Raw genomic sequence first — 11,381 nt, 5'->3', positions numbered from 1 at the left:
TGGCCGCTCTGGAAGGACGGCGTTGGCGTGCCGCCCAACGGAGGAGTCACGGAGGTCACGGCAAGGCCATACAAGGGATGCAACATAAAAATCAGATCAAAGAGGGAAGTTTCAACTCTTCAGGGCCATAGAAGGGAGCGTGATTTGTTCTAGGGCCTTCTAGGGAATTTTCCCTTTTTTTTTTGTAACAACACAACAAGAGGGGGAGGAGAGAAGAATCCCACTGACCTGCTGCCATTGCTCGTGTGATTGCGCGTTTGCATTTAATATTTTTGTTAGATATTGGTACCTCCGTTCTCAAATACTCCGTTCAAAAAATAAAAGTCATTATAGGAGTTTTAGGACAAATTAATAGGAAGGTAGAATAATAATTATGTTTGCTCCTATTTATTATCCATATTTAACACTAGTTAATTCTTGTGTGCACACGCACTTTCTAAAAAGGTAAGATGACATGTTTTTTCAGACAAATTTTAAATCCTAGATTGACTTATTTTTTAGGATGGAGTGTGTGTGTGTGTGTGTGTTAGATTATTTTTAGGCTAATTAGGTTGTCCTGAATGGAGTTTTTTTGCGGGTAAGTTTGTCCTAAATGTGTTAATGTTTAAGAATAGAGAGAATATTAAGGAAGATTTGATTCACTATTTTGAACGCTATGGCGGCAGCGTGAGAGACAAGGATTAGGGAGGAGCAGGGTGGGCACACAGAGTACATACAATTCCTAGCAGGCTAAGCCGTGTCCATGCAGGATCAAGGAGGCATTTGTGTTGGGCAGGGCACAGGAGAGAGGGAGGGAATTGGAATAGATGCACCCTTTGAGAATGGAAGGGGAACCGGAAATATAAAAATATTACTTTCTTTTCCAAAGAAAATATATTAAATATTGCTTAGCAACACCTTTCAGCCGCTCCTCTGCGATCCTGATAAGGAACTAATGCCCACTAATCTGCCACAATTCCTAAATAATATATATATATATATATATATATATATATATATATATATATATATATATATATATATATATATATATATATAACCTTAATCGAAATGACAAGGAATAAGCATAAGTGTACACTGATTTTCCTATTAATTCCCTGTGAAATGAAGTAAAATAGTAATTAAAATAAAGGCAGTGAATGTCACGCTGTCTCGGTAGTGAGGAAATGTTCTTGTGGGCGAGATTAACACCCCATATTTAGCAGCAAAAAGGCGGAATGTTTCACGCTTTTCTCCCATCTGTGGGATGTTTCCTGCTGGAGGCTTTGTTTTCACCATCCTGTCCTACTGTGATCAAAAGTTACAATGGATTCAAATGGACGCCAGCAGAGGTGTGCCATCAGCGTTTTCAGTCGAGCATAAAGCACAATTGGATGCTGAACTGATGAAATGCTTGATGACTCTGCATATGGGTACTGTTCCATATGTATGCTGGAAATGCAATGAATAACTATGCAGCTACAAAGATTCCTGAAATATTTTTGCAGGCATCTTCGACATCAACAGGAAACAGATATCTTGGGCAACTTGGTACAATTGCAGGTCCAGTGGCACTGCAGAAAACTAAAGTTTTATTGGTGATAAGGTATCTAATTTCTAACAGTATACTTTAAGAATTAATAGTACTTACCGAATATATCGTGTGAGTAGCCTTAATTATGGGCATGTTGGGACTATTTATGAATATATCCAAACTGCAGGACAGCAAACTGAACTGCTCAACAGGAAGCATGCATAGGGAAGTGATAAACTGACAGCAACGCTTAACTGAAAATTTGCACATTGACAGTAACCAGGGGGGACTACTGTACCGAAGAATTTTCGCGCACCTTCCCACCCTCTTTCGTACTACTTACATCGCCATTATACTATATCTCGTCACGTTTGCATCGGCGCAAATATTCCCGATCAGCGACATGCATAACAAACTGCTGTTCTGAGGTTCTTGGCTAAAAGGAAAGCGATGCACCTTTTGCAAATGCTTCAGGGCAGAGGTAGGCTCTGATCCCTTCTCGACGATGCAAATTTAAAACCCAATAAACAAAGGCCTAAGTCAAATCTAAACTACTAGTGACCGCTAAGCGCATATTGCAGAAGAATAATGCAAAGGAATTGCACTCGGTTTTTTCATCTCAAAATGTGACAGGTCCACTACATGCAGTGCAGCAGGAGGAATCATATTCAATCCACCTCTGCAATTTTCTATGCACTGGGATTACCAGCTTGGGGGCAGCTTCAGCTAGATTATGTGAGCTATGCCTGGTTTTTGTCCCTATGTTTGCTTGAGACAACAGGTCTTAGCTGAGGTTTGAGGTTTCCCATGGAGACAAGGATATTAACTACCTAATGTTTGCACCTTTCATAGAGGTTATAGGCCATGATTGTGTCCTGCCATAGGGCTTGGAGGCTGCATATTCATATCTTTTCCTTATATAGCATAGGTTTCTTCTAATGCAGATGCTCCTATGAAATATGAAGCATCCATAAAGTTTTGGTAAAAAAATAATTGTTCTGAAAAGGTTGCACAAGTGAAATATGAACAATTGTCATTATGAAAAGCTCAGTCTGTTGGCTTATGTGAACAGATGTCGTTTGCAGAAACCTTCTTAGAATTTACTATTTTTCATAATTATCTTCGGTTTAATATGTATACATACACCATTCAATTTTGAACCCAGCTAATCATAAGAAAACTGCCAACTTCTTTTTGCTTCCAAAAAAAATTAAAAGGGAGAAAAAAGCACCCTGCAATTGATCTCTCCTCTTTTTTTCTGTTGATTGCTAGCAAAGGTTGCAAAGACAAGAAACCGACAAATGTCCACATAAATAAGAATTCGAAGAGTTAAATATATTATGTTCTGGAAAACTAGATTTGTGCCTGGATACTTAACACGTTACTTTTACATGTCAATCGCTAAAGTCAAAATTTGAATTATGTAAGTGGGCATCAAAGAACAACATTATCACAATATGTGATCACACTTCAACACGGTTTCATATAATAACTTCTTCCTTTCTCACAGAGGTCAGAACATACTGCCGACTGTAGTGTGTTTCAAGCATGCTTCTGATTGCACATACCGTTAGGTTTCATATAAAATTCATCATCTCCAACCAGGTAAAACAACAGAAAGATGAACTACTGTACGAATTGAGTCCACATCAAGGCCTAATCAAAAAAAGGTCAACGACCAAATTGCAACAAAGAATGATGCAAAAATAAAGAGAAGCATTTGAGGCCACCATTGTCTCAAGAAAGAATAATGCCATCTTATAAAGTCTCCAAATTCTCCTGCCGGTTGTAGTTACAGGACCTCACCTGAAAATTCTCGAGTAAACCCATTTCTGTACTTTCTTTCCCTTCTTAATTGTGTTACGTTTCTTTTATGCATTTGATTTTTGTCCTTTTTATTCAGTGTTAGAACTTTGAGGCATTTGAAAGCCTTTTGGGAAAGAAAAGAAAATTAAAGCTGATTTAGTGCTGAACATATACTCTTCTGAATAATCCAGAACAAAAGTTGTTCCGTTTATCTGGCCTCTTCTGAGATGTGATAAATGTTCTTGCATGTGGCAGAAAAAGGAAAATGGCATCAAAAGCTAAAAAAAATTATAATATTGTTACCTTCAAATCCAGCTTTTCACATGACCACTCATATTATAAGGTTTCAATATCAGATTTTATTCCATCCTTGGGTGGAACCATTCTATGTGAAATTTTGTTTGTCAGCATCCTGCGAGTATATTTAATGATCAGCAGGCCATGAGTTTCCAGCCCCACAAAAACCGCAGTTACGAGTTCATTCCGGTTGCAGTAAATCCATCTGAATGCACTGAATTAGCTGAAAAGAAAAGAAAAGGGAAATTCCAACAGAATATGATGATGTGTATGAAACCGTCCTTTCACACTTTTTTTCACATGAAAGGAACTATGCATGGTGCACATTTCCATTAACTACTATACCGTCAAGATTAAAGGGGAAAGGAATTTTATCTCATTTACCACTTAAGCTTCTCTAGCCCCATTTGAGGTGATAAAATGAAATTGCATGCCTAGCTCCTTTGTAAATATATATGTGCGGCATCCGAAGACGCTATGCGCGCATACGTAATCCTCCCCTCCACGAATTAATGCCTGAAAGTAACACGGCATGAAAGGAGAGAGTGGCATTGTCACCATCATCCGATTCAGCAAACGCCGCGGGAATTTCTCTCGTGTTCTTGGCGCCCTTCTTTTTCGCTCCTATTTTCCACCATTCTGAATCACTACAACACTAGCTGGAAGGTTATGGAATAGGGGAGAATCCAGGCACAATCTTTTTGCAGTCTCACTTTTCTTTTTATCGGAAACTCGGAGAATACCATATCCTGGCACAACGCAAGATAGACGTCGGTTTCATATACATCAAAGGAAAGCCCAGTACATACAGCGGCTGAAAAAGGAAGGGATGGGGTAGGTAGGAGGAGGAAGAACATCGAACAGCTAGACAGCACTGCCCCATCTCGCAAAGGACGATCTGCAAAACACTTGAGGCCTGAGAAGTCGCCAAATCTAGTAAAGAATCTGATCACCTTCATACTTACAATTCTGTGCCCGGGTGCCGTGTCGGTCTGGTGTCGCCTTCGCCGAGCGGCGAAGCATGGGCGGAACATTGCACTGACGCCTCCACATCATTACCCATTCACCTCGAGCATATTTTCAGTTAACGGGCGGCAAGCACGTCCCCTCTAGAGGCGGCGCGCTCCCAAATCCTGCGTCCTTGTCACACACTCACAGTCGGTTGGCATCACCGATCGGCCATCACCTCACCGGCGTAGAACCATTGGCCTTTCTGAGATTTTCCGTAGAGCAGAGAATATTGCAGTATAATTTGCGCGATCAAAAAATTTTCTTTTCGGGGAGAATTCGATTTGTGCAGTGTAGGTAGCATAGGGTATCTGACTGTGCATGAGATGATGTTGGTGCCGTTAAAAGGAAGGTCTTGTAAGACAGTGAGGTGGTGATTGGGAGTATGAAATGCACAGAAGAGTTGCTCTCTTTTTTACCCCCTTTTGCAATGGCTGGAGGGCTGTAACCAGTTGAGCAGACAGGCCAATTAGCAACTCAAATCGGCTACTGCAGACATGAAAAGGTATTGCATTGTCGTTCAGATCACACATTCACACATGATAAAAAGAGGCCTTTTTTTGCGAGAATTGGAAAAGGTGATGGAAAGAACGGAACAAAGATAAGCCGATTACCCCGCCTTTCTCGCTTTTCGCAAGCCTTCCCATTCGTCGAAACTGGAATTTTGCTATGCAACTCATGCTGGCACGAGAGGTAATCGACGAGGAACAAGTGACACAGAACCTCTTCTTTTTCTGAATGTTGTGAGCTACAGGGGTCTCTTGTGTTCAATAGTCAATTGTCGCATAGGTGCTGGTATCTTATTCCAATACAAGGGCTGCCTCCTGTACGTCCAATCTATGCTGACTGAGCTGGCATTTGGCTCTCTCTGGAAAGTTCTTTTTTTTTGAGTTATATCTCTGGAAAGTTCATGGTACGAGTGCACTTTGCATGATACATCTTCCAACCATTAACTGAAGAAATACATGACAACATTCAGGTTGCACTTTTCAATTTTTTTGGTTGATGCAGACTGACGAGGTTAAACGGGCAGTTAACGCGGGTCACGATTGCTCGTGAATCGAAGATCACACACACACACCAAGAATGCACATGGAACGGGGCAGCCTACGATCCAACTTGGCGTACCATTTCATTTTGCACAGATGAGATATGTACAGCAAAAGAGCTAGGGCAGGTCACAATAGGTTTACCAGACCAGGCCCACTGCAGGTAGAAGTTGAACCAGTGATACCACAATTTTGTAGCCACGCTTGGTATAATTAACAGAATACGTACCACAAGCTGTAGTCATTAGCCATTAGCACTTGGAAAGTTGAAAAAATGGAGACTGTCACAGAATAGCGCAATTATTCAGATAGCAAAAAATAACAAAACAATTATTAGTGGGGAAAAAAATTGTGATAGGTTACTCTGATACTCAAAAAAAATGATCACCAAACTGTCTTGAAACTTGTCAAAGATTTAGGAGGCCTTCTGTAAACTGCCTGCCAAACTAAGCAGAGAAATAGGGCTGTTGCATGCCTGAATATAACATGCCCATCACACCCGATGGGCAATTAGGTAGCAAAAGAAAGCAATCTGATGCAGTCATCTTTTATTCGATGATGCTCTGAAACAAATGCACAAGTCAAATCACAAAAAGCTTTTGTTTGGACAAAATTCCTAGGTGAAAACTACCACCTGCTTGATGGCCAAATGTCTATTTTCATAAACAAGGACCCCGTAGAGAAGTCTGGTGATAGAAAATAAGTATAATGAAATCATCTGCCTCATCAAATTCATTATTTTCTGAACCCTGAGGCATCCTTAGTGATGTCCTTCATCATCGTTGTCATGACCATCTGGATCTCCACCATCACCAATGACCTTCAGCTGCACAAAGCAAGCAACACTATGAGATCAAAATGGCAAGCAACGTGCAGAGTAGCAATAAATTCATAATAAGCATAACAACAATTTAGCAATTTAAATTACTAATTACCACAAAGTATTGCGAGCAGACTGGACACTCATGTGGCTCGTCTTTTTTCAACCAAAACCATACAACATCATGTTCATCCTCTGCAAGTTAAGAAGGTGAGGAAAGGTTAAAAAACAAATAATTTGTTACATAATTGATTCACACCTGCCACTTAGTTTAAACAAATGACACGGACAACACTGACTTACCTCCTTCACCACCGGGGCAACCGACTATCCGCTTGTTGTAGTAGGACTCAATGACAGCTGGTGCCTCCTGCAGTAGCAGCATCAAATGAAGCAATGAATGACATGGGGCAGAGTACATGAGAAAAAAAGTAAGAAACTCTCCCTGTTTAGATCCACTGTTAAAGGTAAGAAGAAGATAGAACAGTGAAACTCTCTGTATTTGAATTCAATACCAGATTTGCGCAATAGAGCAAATAGCTAAGTTTATAATAGCTCATTAACTGTAAGGTGATAGCTTAAATGGTAAACAACAAATATTATTGCTAGGTCCATGAACTTATTTTTATAGAACAGATATGTAAAAACTCAATAACAAAAATGACAGACAGATCATCCAAAAATGGAAAGGAAACCAAATGCAAGACATGGTACAGATATATCCTAGTTCTTTGACTCATGTTCATACTGAGAACACTGTGCAGATAATAAATGTGTGTACAAATGCTACAGCTCATATAGCGTGGACGTTAAATCAGTGCACTTGATGTCAAGAGTTACACAAGGCATTTGATAATACACGTAATATGAATCTAAGAATCTTGATATCAAGGCAGAGTTACATATCAAAACAAAAGCAACCATGATGCAGACTTAAAAATGACTTTAAAACTTATGTTAATGGTTAAAACTTTTCCAATGCACTGTTGAATTATCAAGGTTTTAGTCCATATAGCATTTCAGAACAGAATGTGTATATCAGACTCTTATTGCAATACAGTACTTATGAGCCAAAGAATTAGTGGTACCAGACTATCAGTGTGTCCATTGGTTCTCTAGAACCAAGCAGGCTAATGACAACACTGTGAAGGTAGACATCTGCTATTCAAAAATCACTTTTGTTAAAGCATGTGCATCTCACGATTTGATCAGTTTGTTTTGCCTTTCATGTCTGCATTGCGGGCACACAAGGAGGGATAAAGTCCGGAACGAAGTTATTCGGGATAGGGTCGGGGTGGCACCAATTGAGGAGAAACTTACCCAACATCGGCTGAGATGGTTTGGACATGTCCAACGGAGCCCTCCTGAGGCGCCGGTGCATAGTGGGGTTCTTGAGCGGGTCAATAATGTAAAGAGGGGTAGAGGTAGACCTAAACTGACTTGGGATGAGTCGGTTAAGAGAGACCTTAAGGATTGGAATATCTCTAAAGAGATAGCTTTGGATAGGAACGCTTGGAGACTAGCTATCAATGTGCCTGAACCATGAACTTTATTTCTTTTGGGTTTCATCTCTAGCCTACCCCAACTTGCTGGGAAAAAAGGCTATGTTGTTGTTGTTGTTGTTGTTGTTGTTGTTGTCTGCATTGCAGCATGAGTATCCAAAGAGCATAGCCCACTGGCTATCTCGAAAACAGCTTGATATGGGAAAGGGAACATATGCATGAGCATAAATGTACAACAATAGTTTGAATCTGTCCAATTACTAACATAGATAGTATATAGCCTCAAAATTGATCTGTATTGTTAGTCTGGTGGATATTAGGCAGGTTGCAGCCGTAAATAAAATATATGGTGTCTAACATATGGTAGTTTGAAACCAAACAATAATCTATCTAATATGTGGAAAGCGACTTTCTGTGAAGCAGCCAAGCAGGCTTACAGACTCCCAGAAACAGTCATAAAAGTAGCTATTCACAGCCAAGCAGGCTCACAGCCTCCTAACTCTAGTCATAAAAATTATTAGCTAGGAAATGTGAATGATTTGCATAAACCGTGCGAAACCGTACTAACAAATCAGCAGAAGACATGGTATGCTAGAGCCAAAAAGAAAGATGAAACACCAGCCACAAGATACTGTGCATGACCCCAAAATTCTTAAAACAATGTATGATAAGCAGGCTTGATGTTGTTATCCAGGCATAGTACATCAGACAACAAAGCATGAATACTGGTAAATGAGGCACCAAGACACAACGTCACATATTTTCCCTAATAATCAGGCCAACAGCTCACCGCACAACGGAAACATGATCACTCGCAAGTAATTTACCTAGATGTTATCAAATGTCAGAACCAGCCATTTCATTACACTACGAACACATGAAGCATCAAATGACTCAACAAACCTAAACATTGCCGCAATATATGATCCCGATCAAAGATTCAGAACAACAGAAACAATGATCAAATATATGGCGGACAACTCACCTTGGTACCGAAGGGGCCGACCGGGGGATCCATGTCAAACCGCTTCTTTCCCTGCAAAACCCAGACCGGATCGAAGAATCAGCGCCCATTCGACCCAAATCGGACGTGCTCAGGCGTGCATTCCGCTCCAGCGGCCCCCCAACAGAGCCCCGACAGAGGACCAGGCCATCTCACCTGGAGCTCGGCCTCCAGCTCCTCGCGCTCGAGCCCGGTGGCGATGGGCATGACGTCCTCCACCCTCGCCGGCTTGTCCCCTGCAGCACACCCACGCGGTCGCCGCCACTCGATCAGCGCCCGACGCCGCCAGGGAATCGAGATCCGGGGAGAGGGGATCCTTCCTTACCTGAGAGGAGCGGGCTGGTGCGGCGGAAGGCGCCGGCCGCCGAGGAGAGCGGGGCAGCGCGGGCTGCAGAGGCGGCGGGCGCCGCGGGGGTGGATGCGGCGGCGGCGGCGGCGGCCCGGCGCAGGGCGGGGGCTAGGGTTTGGACGCGGCGCCACATGGTGGTGGGTGGGGCGGGGCCGGGATCTCTCTCTCGACGGCGGCGGCGGCGGCGGAAATGGAGATGGGCTCGATGCGATTTGACCCGGAGATGGAGACGGCGAGGGGTGGAAATAACCACTAGGGGACGGGGAGGGGGCTTGCTCGGGCGGCGAGTCGGGGAGTGGGTGGTGGGGGTGCGCGTCAAGGTTCGTGCGCCCGTGTGATGGACGGATGGGATCAGGTCTGGGGCGCGTGCGCGTGACACGGCCATGCCGAGGGGAGCGTGGCGAGGAGACGCTCGCGCGTGAGGTGGCACGTGTGGAAAAGTTTGTTCATGGGGTTCAATGGACGGACGCGATTGGATGGAACGCTGGGCTGGGTTGGTAATTGGGAGTGCCAGCTCAGACTGGATCATAGCACGTTGAAGGATCGTTTATTCTTGAAAATCCAAAGCGCAAACATTTCTATACTCAAATGATTTTGGGAAGTTCACCCAAATTTCTTTTAGTTTATTTTGCTTATTAAGGATCGTTTAGAAGAGTTTCTTTCTAATCGGCTTCACTAGTGAAGTCAAAGCCGTTGAAACAACAAAAAAAAGCTAGCTTCATCCGGCTTCTAGATCATTTTAGCCCCGTTTCATGCTGCATTGCCTCGATTTGCGCAAAATAGGTAAAGCCGAAGTCCCAATAAACCCTCCTTGTAGGCTTTTAGAATTCATGTTGAACAATCTTCATCTTTAATTTTGGGATATATGTATTACACTATGATGGAATGGTCCTTCTATACTCTACCAGATTGAATTTTATGTTTGTGGTACGGCCGCACATGTGACGTCATTCTTATCTAGTCGCATTTCATGCTCGGGGAATCTCTTCATCCTACCTAGATGATAGTTGCAACACAAATATGCATGTTCATTAGAATGGTGTTCATATAAGTCGGTCGTGTCCCTCGTCATACCATCTGAAAGACATTGGATTGAAACTTCCTTTTTATAAATAATACGATGGGAATTACATATACGGTGCTTATACATTGTGGGCTTGCTAGGTCTTGTTGTTTTCCCTCATTCATTAATTTATCTTATGACATACCTTCGGCAATCTTCTAAGGAGTCATCAGAGATAGTATTTCTTTTCCATTAACGTATGTTATTCTCTCCTCATATTTATATGAATTCTTCTTTTCTTCCACCTAAATCACTAATGGACCATTGATAGGCTGGCAAGATAAAATTCTTCTTTCCCAAACCAACCATCTTTTGAAAAGCCATCCATGTCGCATTTACTAGCAATGTTCTTTGTGAATGTTTTTTTAAATATAAATGTAGATGCATAAAAACACATGTGTACATTCACCTTTATCATACTATTCATACATTTTGTTGATATATTATCTTCCTTTTTGCATTGTAAAGGTACCTTTGTTGTAAATCGATGCATGGAAAGATTTTTGACAAACCCACCACTTGGAGCATGACCATTTGCATTAGACCAGATGCATGGAAAGATTTTTGACAAACCCACCACTTGGAGCATGACCATTTGCATTAGACCATATGGCAGAGATACATCCCTTGTAAATTAGTCTTGTCTGTGTTACTAGTCTCCTAGGCTGTTAAGCCCGCTCCAAGCTCTTTTAACAATCTACTCATGGTTTAGCTAGCAAAGGGTACTAGCATAAAACCCAACAAACATCTTAATATTCTTTCGTCAACTTTCACATGTATGGCTATTTTCCCTTGTCCAATAGAAGCTAACACATTCATCTAGATTGTAGAAATTTAGTGAAGCACATTCATCTAGTTTCTAAAAATTTAGTGAACTTTGATATGAAATATATTTTATCGAGGATTATAAACTAAACAGGGTCAATATGTTGGTCCTACACAAATCAAACCAAACTATGTACACTAGAACA

The 11,381-nt window shown here is 41.7% G+C and overlaps 1 protein-coding gene across 1 annotated transcript; it reads right to left on the bottom strand.

Moving 5' to 3' along the window:
• Positions 1–6,025: 6,025 nt before the first annotated feature.
• On the bottom strand, positions 6,026–9,614 carry LOC120707387 (putative cytochrome c oxidase subunit 5b-like). The gene is made up of 6 exons (XM_039992278.1): positions 9,324–9,614; positions 9,155–9,234; positions 8,981–9,031; positions 6,797–6,863; positions 6,609–6,688; positions 6,026–6,499 (listed from the first exon to the last, which is right to left on the bottom strand). Exons 1-6 carry the CDS (start codon positions 9,478–9,480, stop codon positions 6,434–6,436), a joined length of 501 nt encoding a protein of 166 aa, XP_039848212.1. The 5' UTR covers positions 9,481–9,614; the 3' UTR covers positions 6,026–6,433.
• Between the last annotated feature and the right edge of the window lie 1,767 nt (positions 9,615–11,381).

Source organism: Panicum virgatum, chromosome 5K (assembly GCF_016808335.1).
Source record: "Panicum virgatum strain AP13 chromosome 5K, P.virgatum_v5, whole genome shotgun sequence".
Classification (NCBI taxonomy): Eukaryota; Viridiplantae; Streptophyta; class Magnoliopsida; order Poales; family Poaceae; genus Panicum; species Panicum virgatum.
The sequence above is the reverse complement of the archived record's forward strand: the minus strand, read 5'-3'. Positions and strand labels throughout refer to the sequence as shown.

Coding starts and splice junctions, on each gene's coding strand:
- LOC120707387 (XM_039992278.1), bottom strand. CDS start 9,480: ATGTGGCGCCGCGTCCAAACCCTAGCCCCCGCCCTGCGCCGGGCCGCC. Junction 9,235..9,323: donor CACCAGCCCGCTCCTCTCAG/GTAAGGAAGGAT, acceptor GGTGTGCTGCAG/GGGACAAGCCGGCGAGGGTG. Junction 6,500..6,608: donor TCTGCTCGCAATACTTTGTG/GTAATTAGTAAT, acceptor TGCTTTGTGCAG/CTGAAGGTCATTGGTGATGG.